The sequence below is a fragment of the Protopterus annectens genome, chromosome 4.part0 (assembly GCF_019279795.1).
Source record: "Protopterus annectens isolate FY-2018-M chromosome 4.part0, PAN1.0, whole genome shotgun sequence".
Classification (NCBI taxonomy): Eukaryota; Metazoa; Chordata; order Ceratodontiformes; family Protopteridae; genus Protopterus; species Protopterus annectens.
In genome coordinates this window covers 1,110,078,313-1,110,096,365 of record NC_056733.1, presented here as the reverse complement: position 1 = coordinate 1,110,096,365, position 18,053 = coordinate 1,110,078,313, and the positions used below count along the sequence as shown (strand labels likewise).

At 45.1% G+C, this 18,053-nt stretch overlaps 1 protein-coding gene across 2 annotated transcripts in view; it reads right to left on the bottom strand.

The window, feature by feature from the left end:
• Positions 1-18,053, bottom strand: part of MAT2B (methionine adenosyltransferase 2B) — a 459,887-nt gene that overhangs the window by 359,777 nt on the left and 82,057 nt on the right. For both annotated transcript variants that reach the window (XM_044069088.1, XM_044069089.1), the window contains exon 2: positions 17,484-17,678. In XM_044069088.1, coding sequence (XP_043925023.1) covers positions 17,484-17,678 — 195 coding nt within the window. The remainder of the gene's footprint in view (positions 1-17,483; positions 17,679-18,053) is intronic.

Below are 18,053 nucleotides of genomic sequence, written 5' to 3'. Positions count from 1 at the left end.
GTTGAAGACTTCGGTTCTGAAACTCGAAAACAAAAATTTAAGGAGTCGGCCGACCGGCACTTGCGAACTGCTTCTGCTTCGGGCACTGCACGGCAAGAAAGACTGATGTAATGGCATCGGCTGCATGTTTTATACCCCTGACGACCTGAAGTCATGGAAAAAGGGACAGCAACCGATGCAGGACCCAAGACTTTGTTAATCAGGCCGACTTAGGGCTACCTGCAAGTAGATAACCCAAATGTAATGACTGCAAATGTGAAACACGAAGAACATGTGGTAACTACACCAAAGCTTACACTAAAGCCCTGTACAATCACTTGGCTGCTAAAAAGAGAATCAAAGTCAGAGAACCAAGTAAAAACAAGCTGCCCTGGTAGACATCCAGCATCAACAAACTTTACAATAAATGCAAAAAGTTGCCGTCTAAGAAAACTAAGGCGTGACCCCAGCAATGGAAAAGCACCCTTCTCAGCCTCAACAGGCAAGTAGGACAACATGTCAAATCCTCTAAGGGTAACTTTGAGAAAAACTTAGCAATCACAGCCGAAGATAACCATAAGGCCATTTACAACTACGTATGTAGCCTAAAAGGTAGTGCCCAACTACTGACTAACAAAATCACACAGACTGATCCTGCAGAGAGAGCAAACCTGCTGGCGAGCAGATTTGGTGAAAAGTTCACTCCTTTTTCCCCTCCAAACTTATCACAAACCTTGCCCTCAACTCCACCCCACCCAACATATCTAAAGAGCAGGTCGTTAAAGCCTTGTCTAAGGCAAAAAACACAGCCTCTCTGGGACCAAACAGCATCCCAGGCTGTCTTTTAAAACTGAAACGTGAACTAGCATCACCTTTAAGTACCCTATTCAATCACAGCTTAACCACAGACTATGTTCTTGCAGAATGGAGAAAGTACAGTTGTGTACACTTACCATAAATGTAGATGCTAGAGTGTTATTCACTGTTGCAGTCATCACATTTGGGTTCTCTGCCTGCAGGTAGTCCTCAGCCAGCCTGAATACCAGGGTCTTGGATTCCTGCATCGGATGCTCTCTCTTCTTCCATGACATCAGGTCGTCAGGGGTATAAAACATGCAGCCGACGCCATTACATCAGTTTTTCTTGCCCGAGATGTCAGGTGCCCCCAACAATGGGAAGCAATTATATGTTATGGTACACCTCCACCAAAAAGCAAATGCACCAAAAAACAAATACACCAAGCAAGACAGAAAGGTTGAGCCAAGAGAAGTCAGGGGGCTGGACGGAGGGTAACCCGGACTGCAACAGTGAATACACTTGAAAATCTACATTTATCGTAAGAGTACACAACTGTACTATGTTCTTCATGTTTCACTGCTGCAGTCATCACATTTGGGTTGATTCCCAAAGCTAAGGAACGGAGGAGGAAGTTAGAGAGCATTAGGGCCAGCTATTAAGCTCTGCAAGACTGCAGTGGCAAAACCAGCTCTGGATTTAGAAAAAATAGGCATGTGGTAATGCTTGGTGAAGGTATGTACAGAGCTCCAGGTAGCAGCTTCTAGGATGTACCTGGTAGGGACTCCTCTGAGAAAGGCTGCAGATGTAGATGCAGCCCTGGAGGAGTGTGATCTTATCCCCTGTGGGGTAGGTTTTCCATGGTGCTTGTAGCAGAAATGAATGCAATGGTTTGCTTTGAAATGGCCTTTCCCTCTGCCCCTGCAGCAAAGCCAACTAGCAGCTGTTCAGATTTTCTGAGAGGCTTAGTCCTGTCCAAATAAAATCTAAGTTGTCTGTTTACATCCAGAGAGTGCAGTATTCATTCTCCTTTGTTTTTGTGGATTAGGGAAAAAAGTAGGCAAATGAATGGACTGATTTAGGGCCACACTAGACACCAACTTGGGCATAAAGGAAGGATTGGTCCTGAGGGAAACCCTGTCTGCAAGGAAGACAATGAAGGGTTCCACTGCCATGAGGGCCCGTAATTCAGACACTCTTCTTGCTAAAGTGATGCCTAGAAGGAAGGCTGTTTTCCAAGAAAGGAATTTCAACTCTGCAGTTGCAGCTGGCTCAAAGGGAGGGAGAGTGAGCTTTTCCAATACAAAGTTAAGGTCCCAGGCTGGAGTAGGGGGCTCTCCTGGAGGGTCTTATATTTTTGGCCCCGCGAAGGAATTGCTTTAGCAGGGGGTGAGAGAAGAGGGGTGGCTCAGTATTATAATGTGCTGAAATGGCACAGGTATGAATTTTAATTGACGATAAGGACAGGCCCTTGTGGAGCATTTCTGTTAAGTACTGAAGAATATGAGGTAAGCTGAGCACAGTTGTGCCCATCCCCTGTGTCTGGCTCCAGGAAACGTATCTTTTCCACTTTTCAGCATAAGAGTTTCTAGTGCTAGGTCTCCTTGCCTCCAGAATGACATCTAGCACCTGCTTACTGAGGGATGCTATTGGAGAGCTCAAGGAATTAGCCAGGCTGCAAGGTTCAGGGTTTAAAGCTGAGTGTGCAGAATCTGGCGTGCCTGCTGGGACAGCAGGTAAGGGGTCTGAGGCAGGTGCCATGGTTCCAGCAGTGTCATACTGCGCAAGAGGGGGTACACCAGTGCCAGTGTGGCCAGTCTGGTGCAATCAGCATTGTCTTTGGCTTGTCCTGTTTGACCTTTTGCAGAAAGTACAGTTGTGTACACTTACCATAGATGTAGATGTTAAGAGTGTATTCACTGCTGCAGTCATTACATTTGGGTTTTTTTTGGGTAATCCTGCTGGCAGGTTGCCCTCAGTCGGCCTGAACTCCAAAGTCCTGGGTCCTGTGTCGGCCGCCGTCGCCCGTTCCCTGACGTCAGGTCGTCAGGGGTATAAAAGAAGCAGCCGACGCCATTTTCTTTAGTTTTTCTTACCCCAGATATCAGGTGCCCCCTAAAAGGGTTGCCAAAATTTATATACATATAAATACATGCACCAATATAAACTTTACCTTCACCTATGAGCAAATACACCACATAGGTTCCATCAGAAGAAAAGGGGGATGGTGGGTGGGTAACCTGGACTGCAACAGTGAATACACTTGAACATCTACATTTACGGTAAGTGTACACAGCTGTACTATGTTCTTCGCGTTTCATTGTTGCAGTCATTACATTTGGGTAGAGTCCCAAAGCTATGGTGGGGAGGCTGGAGCTAAACAGCATTAGGAGCAGCTATGAGGCCCTGCAGAACTGCAGTGGCAAAGCCTGCCCTGGATTTAGAGTAGAGTGGCAGATGATCGTGCTTTGTAAAGGTGTGCACTGAACTCCAAGTAACCGCCTCCAAAATGTCCTTGGTAGGTACTCCCCTGAGAAAGGCTGCTGAAGTGGCTGCAGCTCTGGTTGAATGTGGCCTAATGCCCTTAGGCACTGGCTTGCCATGGTGTACATAGCAGAAACGAATGCAGTGGCCTATCCACTTTGAAATAGCCTGCTTTGAGATAGCCTTTCTTTGTGATCCTGCAGCATATGTCACTAGTAATTGCTCGGTCTTTCTGAAAACTTTGGTTCTGTCCAAGTAGATTCTAAGTAGTCTGTGCACGGCCAAAGAATGCAGAATTCCCTCCCCCTTGTTTGGTGGATTTGGGTAAAAAGTTGGCAGGTGAATAGTTTGGTTAAGAGCCACACTGGACACCACCTTAGGCATAAATGTTGGGTTTGTCCAAAGAGAGACCCTGTCTGGATAAAAAATTATAAAAGGTTCCACAGCCATGAGTGCCTGTAGCTCTGAGACCCGTCTTGCAGAAGTTATTGCTTGGAGCAGAGCTGTTTTCCAAGATAAAAACTTTATATCAGCAGTAGCAGCTGGCTCAAAAGGAGGCAGGGTGAGTTTTTCCAAGACATAGTTGAGGTCCTATGCATTGGTGATATCCTTGGAGGCCTTAAATTTTTGGCTCCTCTGAGGTACTGCTTTAATAAAGGATGAGAAAAGATTGGTGGCTCTACATTGTAATGAGCCGAAATGGCAGAGGCATTAATTTTAATAGATGAAAAAGATAGGCCTTTGTCCAGCATCTCAGTTAAGTATTGCAAAATCTGAGGAATATTTGGTACAGCTCTATCAGTTCCTTGTGCCCGATTCCAAGCACAAAATCTCTTACATTTTCCAGCATAAGATTTTCTTGTACTAGGCCTTCTGGCTTCCAAAACGACATCCATCACAGCTTTATTGAGAGGTGTGTTTTGTATGACTACATTATCCGCCATGCTGCCAGGTTTTAAAGTCCTGAGTTGGCTGTGCAGGATCGGATTGTTTTGCTGGGATAGTAGATAAAGGTATTTGAGGTAAGGTTCAAGCTGGGCAAGGAGACAAGCTCCTTAGTATTGGATACCAGTACTGGCGGGGCCAGTCTGGGGCAATCAGTATCATCTTGGACTTCTCCTGTCTGACCTTTAGGTGTACCTTGGGGAGAAGAGGCAGTGGGGGAAATGCATATACTGATAGGTTTTTCCATCTGAAAGAAAGGGGGTCCACTTTCCATGCTTGTCTGTGATAAATCCTTGTGGTGAATCTTTTTAGTTGGTAGTTGTGAGGGGAGCCAAATAGATCTATGTGTGGGTATCCCCATTTCCTTGTTATCATGCTGAAGACTTGAGGATCCAGCTGCCACTCGTGGGGATCCATGAGGTTTCTGCTTAGTTAGTCTGCCAGAGTATTGTCCTTTCCTGGCAGGAATTGTGCCTGCAGATGTACTTGGTAAGTCAATGCTGTGTCCGACACAGTCATGGCTAGTCTGCAAAGGGCTGCAAAGGGGGCAAGAATGTGTGCCCCCCCGCTTATTTATATACCACATGACCATGGTGTTGTCTGTCTTTATCAGTAGTTGTCCTGGATTAAGTAGGTCCTTGAAGGCCGTCAGGGCATTTTGAACTGCTAGCATCTCTTTTTGATTGATATGTAGATGCATTTGGTTTGAGGTCCATGTGCCCTGAATGCATCTTCCTGCCATGTGGGCACTCCAGGCATAATCTGATGCATCCGTTGTTAGTGTCTGCCTGGCTGGGGGTAATGTGAATGGCTGTCCCTTGTTTTGGTGACGAGTCTTTGCCCACCATCGAAACTCCTGTTGCAGGCAGGGAATGAGAGTAATCATAGTTTCCAGGCTGTGGCACTGTTGAGTCCAAACACTTTTTAGGTGCCATTGAAGTTAGGTACCATTGAAGTTTCTTCATATGCAGTCTTGCATATGGAATTAGTAGGATGCAGGACGCCATGAACCCCAAAGCCTGCAGAATTTTTCTTGCAGATAACTGGGCCCTTGTTACCAACATTTTGAAATAGGTAGTCAGTTGCCTTTGTTTGTCTGGCGTGAGATAAGCCATCTGGGCAGTTGTATTTAAGCTTGCACCCAGGAATATTATCTCTTGAGAGGGAACTAGTTTTGATTTATTTTAGTTGACTGTGTACCCTAGGCATGTTAGAAGTCTTTTCACAAACGCCAGATGCTGTAGTAGAATGTCCTTGTTCTCTGCTTGAATTAGACAGTCGTCCAAGTAAGGATATATTTGTATTCCTCTTTGTCTGCAGAATGCAATTACTGGTGCCAGGCACTTTGTAAAGACCCTGGGTGCAGTAGATAAGCCAAAGGGCAGTGCAGAGAATTGGTAATGCATTGAGCCAGCCTTGAATCAGAGATATCTTCTGCAAATTTGTCTGATTGGGACATGCAGGCATGCTTCTTTTAGGTCTAAAGTCACAAGCCAAGCGTTCTTGCCCAGCATGAACAGAAGCTGCTGCAAAGTCAACATCTTGAATTTTGGTATATCCAGGAATGTGTTCAGAATAGATAGTTCCAGTATTGGCCTCCAGGCCTTGTCCTTTCTGGGTACCAAGAACAGTCTTGAGTAAAATCCTTGTCCCTGCTCTTGCTGAATGGCTCCCATGTCCATGAGGGATGAAACTTGTTTTTGTGCCTCTGCCCATTGATTTATTTGGCAGATCTGGCCAGCCGTTTGCCTTTGGCAGGGTATGGAAAGGAACTTGTAGCCTTGTGACACGATATTTAGAACCCACTTGTCCTGGGTTATAATGTGCCAATTTTGAGAGAAAAGTGCTAATTTTCCCCCTAAGGGTGCTGCCAGGAGATAAGTGTTTGGTGCAGGCAGGGGGAAGTCATTGGGACTGTTTCCTGTATGGTTGTGATTTGTCTTTTCCAACTTTGGAGGTAGAAGCACTCCGTTGCTTTGACCGGTATGAACCTTGCGCCTGGGATCTGCCTCTAGGGCGACTGGATCTGCCCTTCTGAGGTCTGACACAGGAAAGGAACAATTATTTGTTGGCCAGTGTCTAGTAAACCTAGGTGGCTGTACTTGTAAAAAATCTTTGACCGTTTGCATATATTTAGCTTTGTCCTCCATTTTCTTTAACACCTCTTCTGCCTTAACACCAAACAAAGTATCATGCTGTAAAGGTTCATCTAATAATTTAAAACTTTGACATGATCAGGCAGACTTTGTTCCTTTAACCAAGCATGCCTCCTAATTACAGAACCTGTAACTGCAGCCCTGCAGGAGGCCTCTAAAGAATCAAAACCACATTGCAAAGTATGCTTTCCAACTTGTTCAGCTGCATGCAATAAATCCTGCATTTCCTTGTTTTCTGCACATTCAGAGCTTAACATTTTCTGTTTAAGCAATGCCATGACATGTTGCTGATATTTGAGCATATGAAACTGACAGTTTAAGGCCCTTAAAGCCAAGGTTGCAGATGTGTAAACCTTTTTCCCCCCATCTATCCAGTGCCCTAGAATCTCTTGTCATAGGGGGTAGAGTTTTTTGCAGCGGAAGCCTCAACTCCTTTGGGACCGTGAGAAACAGTTTCTGGGTCTGTAGTAGGATTTTTAAAAAGGAATTTATGAGAGTCAGGAACCCTGTAATATCTATCAGGCTTAACAGGAGCTGGAGGTAAGGAGTCAGGGGGATGGCTAGTGGCTTGTGTTGAGGTAGTAAAAGGAAATCCCCGAGCCTCTTTTTAGATTCTGAAAAATCTTGGCTCTCCCAGTGGAAATGCTCCCTCATGGTATTGTAAGGTTTCCCCAAAAGAATAGTCCTCTGGAGGAGAAGCTGAAGGTATAGATTCTTCAGCATCAGAATCCTCATGAGGGGGGGGGGGAGGGGGTATTCCTGATCAGAAGAAATGGAAAGCTGGTCTGAAGATTCAGTCAATCAAGTCTTCGGCCATTTTGAGCATCTGTTTTTTTGGGCATAGAGGCCTGACCACGTGGCTCTTGAGTTTGTTTCTTTGCTTTTGTCTTTGCCTTTGAAGCTGAAGTCGTATTAATGTAAAGATGTTTAGGTCTGAATACACCCTCAGAAGCCGGTGCCTGCTCAGTGGCTCCAGACCCATCTGAAGGGATAATATCTGAGGCTCCAATACCATGAGTTTCCTGCGGCATGGCCAACTCCACGTGGGAGTCGGTAGCGGCTTGCGACTCTAGTAGCAGGCGTCAGGGCACCTCACTGAGAACCGGCGACTGGCTTAGAAGAAGCTTCGTCATCTGTTTTGGGCCTTGGTTGTCTCTCTCTCTCTCTCTCCCCTTTTCTTTGCGTTTTTTGTGAACTCCGGTAGTCGGATGGCTATCCGATGAAATTTCTTGATAATTAAACCGGCGTCCAAAATAGTTTAAAGCAAAATCATACCGACGCTTAATAGTGCGTTGGTTAAATCCAGCACAAAACTGACAACCAGAAACGTAGTGATCAGGGCCTAGGCAAGGAATACAGTAAGAATGAAAATCCTTATGAGGTATTTGCTTTCCACAAGAAATACAATTATTTACTTTTTCTGACATCGGTCTGGAGCAAGAAAAAAAAAAGTTTCCCCAACGGGGTACTTGGCTTTATTGAAGACTTCGGATCTGAAATTCGAGCACAAAAATCTCAGGAGTCGGACGACCGGCACTTGCAAACTGCTTCTGCTTCGGGCACCACGCGGTAAGAAAGACTGAAGAAAATGGCGTCGGCTGCTTCTTTTATACCCCTGATGACCTGACGTCAGGGAAGGGGTGACAGCGGCTGACGTAGGACCCAGGACTTTGGAATTCAGGCCGACTGAGGGCAACCTGCCAGCAGGATTACCCAAAAAACCCAAATGCAATGACCGCAACAGTGAAACACGAAGAACATCCTTCGAGAGGAGAGGCAGGGGGGAAAGGCATAAACGGAGAGGCGTTCCCAGGTAAAGGACAGGGCATCCACTTTCCAAGCTTGACTGTGTGATGTCCTTGTGCAGAATTTTTCCAATTGGTAGTTCTGAGGGGAGGCAAACAGGTCTACCTCTGGAGTCCCCAATTTGTTCCTCAAGAGGGTGAATATTTTTGGTTCCAGTTTCCATTCGTGTGGGTCCATGAGATCTCTGCTTAGGTTGTCTGCCAGAGAATTTAGCTTGCCAGGCAGGAACTTGAGCTTGTAGGTGCACTTAGTAGCTCAAGGCTGTGCTCCACAGAGCCATGGCTAGTTTTTAGAGAGGGTATGAGTGGGTTTCCCTCTGCTTGTTTATGTACCACATAACTGTGGCGTTGTCTGTCTTTACCAATAGTTGTCCTGGAAGAATGCGGTCTTTGAAGGCGGTCAGGGAATTCTGTACAGCTAACATTTCTTTTTGGTTGATATGCAGGTGCAGCTGTCTTGGGTTCCATTTGCCCTGAATGCACTGCCCTGCCAAGTGAGCCCCCTATGCACAGTCTGATACGTCTGTTAGGGTTTGGGCAGCAGGGGGTAGAGTGAAAGGGAGCCCCTTGTTGTGGCAGCAGACCTCTGCCCACCAAAGGAACTCTCTCTTTATATAAGGAATGATAGGAATCATTGGATTCCAGGTCCTGAGAATGTTGATACCATTGTAGTTTCCTCATAAGCGGTCTTGCATACGGAATTAGTAGAATTCAAGAGGCCATGAACCCCAGGGCTTGCAGAATTTTCCTTGCAGATAGCTGGGGCTTTGTTGCCAATAGTTTGAAGTAGGCCGTCAAATAAACTTGTTTCTCTTGAGTGAGGAAAGCCATCGGGGAAGTTGTGCCCAAGATTGCTCCCAGGAATACAATCTGTTGGCAGGGTACTAGGTGAGATTTCTTTACGTTTATGGTGTACCCCAGTGAGGTTAGAAGTTTCTTTACAAATGCCAGATGTTTTAAAAGCAAGTCCTGGCTTTCTGCCTGAATCAGACAATCGTCCAAGTATGGGTATATTTGAATATTTCTCTGCCTGCAAAATGCAATGGCTGGAGCTAGACACTTTGTGAATACCCTGGGCACAGTAGATAAGCTAAAGGGAAGTGCAGAGAACTGATAGTGCATGGAGCCTGCCCTGAAGCATAGGTATTTCCTGTAAGATTCCCTTACTGGAATGTGCAGGTAAGCTTCCATTAAGTCTAAGGTTACCAACGAGGCATCTTTGCCTAGCATAGGAAGCAGCTGTTGAAGTGTTAGTATTTTGAATTTTGGGATTACCAGAAAGGTGTTTAGAATAGAGAGGTCCCGGATAGGACGCCAGGAGCTGTCTTTTCTGGGTACCAGGAAAAGTGTTGAATAAAAACCTTGTCCCCTTTGTTCTGCTGGGACAGGTTGAATAGCCCTGATACTTAAAAGAAAGTGAACCTGCTGTTGGGCCTCTGCCCACTGATTTAAGGGTAGGTCTGGCCAACCGTTTGGGGTTGGTAGGGTGTGGAAGTGGAATCTGTATCCTTGGGGAACTATATTCAAAACCCATTTGTCCTGGATAATCAGTTACCAGTTTTTTGCATGCAGGGCGAGCTTTCCTCCTAAGGGAGCCGGCAGTTGAGCAGGGCCTGGAAGGGTTAAGGTCAAGTCATTGTGCCATTTTTCCATAGGGGGGGGTGGCTTACTACTCCCAGCTTTGGAAGTGGAAGCCCCCCACTGCTTAAGCCTGTGCATAGCCTGAGACTGTAACCTAGGTGGTCTGCTGTTCCTGGGTTTGGACTGAGAAGGCCTGGAAGAGACTGGAAAGGACCAATTCTTTGAAGGACAATGCCTACTAATCTGGGAGGCTGTACTTGTAGGAAATCTTTAACAGTTTGCATAGATTTAGCTTTTTCCTCCAACCTTTTGAGAACTTCTGCTTTGTTGCCAAACAAGCGGTCTTGGTTTAAGGGAGCATCCAGTAATTTAGCTTTAACATGATCTGGCAAGTTTTGCTCCTAAAGCCAACCATGCCTTCTAAGTAAAGACCCAGTGACAGCAGCCCTGCAAGATGCTTCTAAAAAGTCAAAACCACATTGCAAAGTATGTTTACCAACTTGTTCTGCAGAATGCATTAAATCCTGTAATTCTTTGTGTTCAACACAGTCAGGAATCAATATCATTTTCTGTTCAAGTAGTCCCATAATATGCTGCTGGTACTTTAACATATGAAACTGGCAATTTAAAGCCCTAATGGCCAAAGTAGCAGAAGTGTATACCTTCTTACCCCATCTGTCCACGGATCTAGAATCTCTATCAGAGGGGGTAGGATTTTTGGCAGCAGTAGCCTTAATGCCTTTAGGTACTTGGGAAATGGTCTCTGGATCCACAATAGGATTCTTGAAGAGGAACTTGTGAGAGTCAGGTACTCTGTAATACCGGTCAGGTTTTCTGGGAGCTGGGGGTAGTGTCTGGGGAAAGGCTAGATTCCAAGCAAGCATCATCTACAATGTCCAGAACAAGAGGGATAGCTAAAGGCCTGTGTTGAGGAAGGAGTAAGAATTCCCTAAGCCTCTTTTTGGAGTCAGAGTAATCCTGGCTTTCACAGCAGAAATGCTCCCCAAGAGTGTGCAAGGTTTCACCAAAAGAAAAATCTTCTGCACGGGAAGCAGAGGGAATGGAATCATCTGCATCAGAATCCTCACAGGTAGATAAAAGCAAATCTTGGTAATCAGAAGGAACAGAAATATCAGATTCTTGATCAGAAGGAAAATCATTTCTAGGTCTCTTAGAGGGAGAAGGCTGGCTTCCCCTAATTAAGGTAATAAGGTCTTCAGCCATTCTAAGCATTTGTTTTTTAGGCATATGGGCCTGAGCATGCGGTTTGGATGTCAGTTTTCTAGGCGTGGTGCGAGTTTTAGGCCTGGATGAAGAAGATGGCATCGGTTTAAAATGCAAGTCTGTAGGCCTGAATACACCCTCAGAAGCCGGTGCCTGCACAGCGGCTCCGGACCCATCCAAGGTAGAGACATCCGCAGGTTCCATAGTCGAAGAAGCATTTCACAGCATACCGGACTCCAAATGGGTCTCAGTAGAGACCTGTGAATCTGAGGTAGCGGGTATCAGGAGCTGCGAAAGTGCCTCATTGAGTACCGACGGACTGGCGACTAGCTTAACAGAAGCGTCATCGGCAGTTTTGGACCTATGCGGTCTGTCTCTGACTTTATCTTTACGTTTTTTCGGAAGATCAGTAGTTGGATGGCTTAACGAGGCATTTCGGAGTACTGATTTTGAGTACCAAAATAATTTGCTGCAAAGACAGCTCGACGACGAATAGTTTGGGGGTTGAACAAGACACAAAACCGACAGCGAGGGACGTTGTGGTCTGGGCCTAAGCAAGGAATGCAGTACGAATGAAAATCTTTGAGGTATTTGCTTTCCACAGGTAAGACAATTGTTAACTTTTACTGACATCGGTTGGAGAGAAAAAAAAAAAAAAAAAAAAAAAAATCCCCAGTGGGGTACTTATCTTTTTGTGAAGACTTCGGTTCTGAAACTTGAAAATGAAAATTTCAGGAGTTTACCGGCCAGCACTTGCTAACTGCTTCTGCTTCAGGTACCGCACGGCAAGAAAGACTGATGTAATGGCACAGACTGCATGTTTTACACCCCTGATGACCCGATGTCATGGAAGAAGAGACAGCATCCGACGCAGGAATCCAAGACTCTAGCATTCAGGCCGGCTGAGGGCTACCTGCAGGCAGATAACCCAAATGTGATGACTGCAACAGTGAAACACGAAGAACATCAGCAACAGATACTCCCCTCTACAGGCGGCTTAGCAACAGACCCGGGGAATTACAGACCCATAAGTTTGACCAGCCTCATCTGTAAGACCATGGAACGTGTCATCATGGACTTCATAAATAAAGGCATAGGCACCTCCAAACCCTGGATGAGACCCAATTCAGCTTTATCAAGGGCAGATCCTGCCTGTTAAACCTGGAGGCTTTCTTCGAAAATGTGACCAGGGACAATAACAAGGGCAAATGTATGCACACAGCATACCTCGACTTGGCCTAGGCTTCGACACAATCCCACATTCAGGCACTACTGATAAAGGTAACTGAATGTAAATCCTTTTGCTGTAAGACGGGTTGCCAATTGGCTCACAAACTGGTCACACACTACCAAAGTGGGTGACTCCACATCAACTAGCAGACCTATCACCAGTGAGGTGCCACAAGGGTCAGTGCTGGGGTCCCTACTGTTTGGTATATACTACTCAAAAGCTCAGGCCAAAACTAAGGGGCTGTGGCTGACCCAAGTTGGCAGACAACAGCAAAACTGGGTGCAATTAGCGAATTCCCACATGATGTCAGTATACTTCAAGGAGGGTCTTACGCAGACCAAAGACTGGTGTTTTAATCATGGTCTCAAACTAAATGCAAAGAAATGCATAATCATTCCCTTTGGTAAAAACAATGTCCCTTCACACTATCAAAATTAACAGTAATACCCTATGCACCTACGAAGTGGTAAGGGAGCTGGGATCACAAGTAGACTACAACCTTAACTTTGACCACCATGTGTCTACTGTGGTAAGGAAGGCCTTCTACATAGCACACTTGATTAGCAAAGACATCACCTCTAGAACAAAAGTTATAACTCCTCAATACTCATCACTAATCAGGCCCATAATTGAGTATAGCGCCCGTTTTAGCATATACCATACAAAGCACCTGGAGTAACTGGAGAGACCTCAGAGATTTCTAAGATGATCAAGGGGCTCCAGCATGTGCCTTACACAGACCAACTAAAGTCCCTGTCACTATACTCAAGTATCGTACAGACGTCTTAGGGGAGCCTTATGCCTGGCTTGGAGAGCAATCTCGGACCCAAACCTAATGAACTTGCTGCACATCCTTAAGTCAAACCGGAGTACAGCTTCCCATTCCAAGGACCTAAATATTGTCTGCAACTTGAATAGGAGGTGCTGGAAGGAGAATAGTCTCCCAGTGACTGGCACTTCATTGGAAAAGGCTGCCAATTCATATGAAGCAGAGCAGCTCCATGACACTGTTCAAAAGGAACCTGGACGAATGGATGGGGCACCACAAAAGTCTTACTGAAGAGAGTGCCCATAACTCTCCTTGACATGGGCAGTCATTACTAAATACAATCCTGGGTAATGACTAGAGCATCTATGGTATTACATTTGGATAAATGGATAGGCTTGAAATGACCTCCTGGTGGATAACCTAGTAACCTCCTATGATCCTATGCAGGGCTCGTCTGCCACCAGGACAGCGTCTTTGTTTTGAACACCCCTTCTGCTCCTGAGGGAGTTAACCCCGCACAAATTCTGGAAAGGACCCCCCAAAATTTATGGAACCACATTTTCTTTGCTCCTCTTGGAGTCCTGGAAAAGGATCAATGAGGGGTATAAAACTGTATCCCTACAGCAGACAGGTTCTTTCCATCCTGTACACTCCAGGGAAGCATTTCCTTTATAGTAGGGCCAAACAAAGAAGTTCCATCAAAAGGAACAGTGATGAAAGAAGATATGACAGGCTCCAAAAAGTCACACAGGCATATCCAGGCATGTCTCCTAACAGCTATGCCTGACCCTGCTGCCTGTGAAGTACCCTTCACAGCATGGAAAATTAGCCTCATGTATGTATTAGAAATGGACAAGAAAATGGCCAGTTGTGAAAATGACTTCTTGTAGTCCTCTATGGACATGGACTCTAGGAGAGATTTGGAAAGTTCCTTAGTCAAATCTCACTGTAATGCTGTGAAACGTGCCAAACAATTCAGAGACCATAAGGCAAAGGTTACTGAGGCAGAAACATGCTTTCAGAATCTGTCCAACACCCTGGACTCTCTATTAGCGGAATGGACTCTTCATTTGTGGCTGCTGCCACAACCATGGCATCAATAGGGACTCCCTTGCTCCAATCTAGCCTGTCTTTAGGGGGGTGCCAGAAATGTACCAGAGCGACGGGGAATGGGTTCTACAGTATCCAGTTTCTTCCACGCCTGTTGAGAGACTAGATTTAGAAGCTCACTTGCTGGGGGAGAGAGTCACTCAACATGTAGATGGGCTGGACCCAAAAGCTTCCAAGAACTCGGACTCCTCTTGGGAGAGGGTATCAGAGGCCGATCCACCATTTTACCGGAAAATCTCGGAGATGTCTCCGAAGGAGATATCATCTGATGGGAGATCTGAGGGGGGACCCCTCTCCTTCATTAAAGTTAGTGTCTTCGATGAGACACTCCGGGGGAGTTTGTGCATCTCCTCTTACAAGTTCTCTTTCAAGGAACCTTCCTCAGTGGGACAAGCTGGACAGGTATCCAAAGAGGGGAAGGGGAAGTCTTCAATGGGAACACTCTGGACAGTGGATGGGGCCGACTGTCCCGGTGGGATAAGGATCAGCGCTCAGACCAGAAAGGAGTATGGATGTAGGATCCAAAGAGGAGACAGTAGCTGAATCTCCCAGATGAGAGAAAACCCTCTCCACTACCTCAAAGGCAGAAGGACCGGGAGATGCCGCAGCTGGTCGCGCCAGAGCCAAAGCTGCCGATGTTACCACACCACAACCTTGCCAGGACCCATGTCTTGAAAGGGGTGTTGGACCCAAGTTGTCCAATGCTGAAGCTCCAAGGAGCAAGGACAGCTCCAACAACACTGGAGTGGAACCTGGCCCCCCGGAACCAGTGCTGATACTTTGGCTCCAAGACTCACCCTGGTCCAAAGGAATCAGAGCTGAACAAGTCAGGGAAGTGATCTAGCTATCTTCAGATCCAACACTGACATCTTGGGTGTCTTAGATCCAAGGGCTCTAAAACTGTGGGATGGATCAGAAAATGACAGATCACTGCATAAGAAGCAGAAGGGAGGTTCATGAATCCGATGGGAGACTGAGACAGGATTATCCTCATTTGAATCTGAGGAACTTCATCATCATTCTATCTACTTCAGCTTCTGAAAGGCTCCTGGAGAACCTGATGGAAGAAGTGGTGAACTGGGTCATGACACTCTCTCTTCGGGTTCCACTAAAGGAAAGGGGAATACAGCCAAGGAGAAGCAGGCAGTGAACCCTGCGGACCCGACTCTTGGAGATCTCATATGAATAATTGATCTGAGGACGTGGGATCCAACTGCTTCCACTTCGGAACTGATGAGGTCGAACTGATCTCTTTTGAATCTTTTGAGGAGGTTCCAAAGATGGAGCAGTCTTTAGACAGCAGGTTGCAGACTGCTTACATGAAGCTTTCACCTCCAAAGAGGGTCTGGATGATTTTGTGGAGGCTTGAGACCCTGGTGCAGAGGATGAAGGTGGCAGCAATTCCTTTAAAACCAACTTATTACTACAATAGCCAAGGGCCCTGGAATTAAAGACTGCACAAATGGAGCAGTCTGTGTTGAGATGAAAAGTTCAAGACAGTAGAGACACTCCCTGGGGGCATCAGAGTTGGGGATCTCATGCACAAAGGAAGTGCATTTTTTGATACCTGATGGTTTCTCAGCCATGTTACTACAATGGCTAGTCTAAAATGGCAAGAGCAATTAATAACAAAAAAAAAAAGGGAAGACGAAAGTTTAAAAAAAAAAAAAAACTATGAACAATGGTAAGTAAAGACAATACTTTCTACAGGGTACAAAACAGAAAGGAAAAGGTAGGAAAGTACCAGCAACAGTACTGACAGCTACCTGAGGTAGAGATGCAGAGAAAAGAAGGGCACCACGAAGTGAAAAAACTCAAAAACGCAATAACTAGGTAAGAGGTGTGGGTAAAATAAGAAGATACTAAGGATAAAGTTCTACAGGTAAAAATATTTGACTTACAGCAAGATAAAACACCCAAATAAGATCTAGGAGATGGATCCACGTTTGTACTGGTATGGTGACAAATGAGATCTGACGTATAGCAGGTTGACTGGAGCATTGTGGGTAGGGGAGGAGCTAGAGAATAAGATCCAAGAGTCTTGTAAATGTTGCCAAAATGGATCAGAGGTTGGCTCCGAGACTCCATCGTTTAGGAATGAATGAAAATAGCATCAGACCTCTGTGATACGTTGTAATCTGTAGCTGATAAAAGGGAAGCTCGATATGCCCTATCAAACTTGCTGCCAAAACAACCCTCATCAAGGAATTGAATGTAAAGGGAAGTAAGGATTTTTAACACTGTTAAATTATTAACAAAATATTCCAGAAAACTTAATTTAATAAAAATAAACTGCAGAATGATGATGTTTCCGGTGTCCCCACATCTTTTCAAGTTTTAACCCATCAGTGCTAGGGAACAGGCATATGCTGTTAATGGGTTGTGCCAACAGACCAGTCCAACCACAGTTCTCCTCCAAGAGGTAATGTCCCCAACTACATTACATACCCCCATAACCACATGGAATGCAGTTCTTAAGTACATGACAGTCATACATCAACAGCACTACACTACCACCTAACAAAGGTCATATCGCAGTCCATGTTCTCTTCTACACAGCAAAGACAGAAAGTCTTGACTACAAAGGGAAGATAGGCATACCTTTCCTGGGAAGGAAAGGGGCAGTATAAGTCACTAGGTGCTTCAATATCCCTCAGGGGAGGGTAAGCAGACGTACATCAACCATAGGGCATGCATTCAGTTCATCAAGCGTCGCCCTGCAGTAGCCTTCATCATAAATGCGCAGAACTAAGCATCAGCATGGGAGAGCTATATTGGCACTCACAATGATGCAGGTCACACATTTCCCCATCTAACCCTTTCCTAGATCACAAATAATTAAATCCCAGATGGCTGCCTGGATGACTGCTACTGCAGCCTGCCCTTACCCCCAAGAGGAATGAAGAGGTAGGTCAGAAAATGGGAAAGCCGACGACTGGCAGAAAACAAGAGAAAAAAAAAAAACATAGTAAAAAATTGATCTATGTACTCCATATGCAAAGGAAAATATTGACAGTGGTAAAGGGAAAGGCTTTAGAAACTTAACACTCACTACACTACGGCTTGATGATGGGCACAGAGAAATTGGGCAGCTAGACAGAGGGATGGAGAAAGCCACAAGCAAGTTATCTTTAGTTAGAAACAGCTACCGATCAATCGTGGCCAAGAGGAACATAACGATGTTCTGGAAGATAGCAAGTGATGCACAAGAAAAGAAGGTATTTAAAAACAAATGCCACAGGAATAGTTTGCATAATAAATTATACAATATGGCACCATCTGCATGCATGTAAGCACCCTCTTTTCTACTGTTATGTAGCTCCTTTTGTTTATTATTCTAGTCCTCTTTTGCTGTACGTAGTTCAAAATCTAGAACATTTTAAAAAATATATCCAAATGTTTACCTTGAAATCTTGCAGGAGTTTCCGAACTGCTGCAAAATCTAAAAGGTTAACTCGTACAAAGTCAGGTCTTGCTCTGTTGTACCTGCAGCCCACCGCATTCCAGTCATACAGCTTAAACTCTTTGAAAACTGCCCGGCCCAGAAGCCCTGTAGCCCCAGTGACAAGGACACGTTTTTCAGGGATGGAGGCATCGTCCTGTAGAAAAAAAGTAATGTAGTTACAGTAGTGCATACAAGGTTCACCCAATACTGCCAACATATGGCATCAACTTACTCACCCCCCCATAAGAGATAAGTCAGTAACCAACCTAACTGAGAAGACATGATGAATGCCATATAAAGAAATGTACAAAAAAAATGCTTAGCTTATACATTTTCTTTTGTGCTCTAATCCTGTAGGAAGTGAAAGGAGAAAGTACAAGAGTACAGTCACCTACCAGACAAAAAATAAATAAATCTATACAATATACACACATACACATACATACGTATATATACATAATATGTGTGTGTGTATATATGCGTCTCTTCCTATACATACATACATATTATATATATATATATATATCTA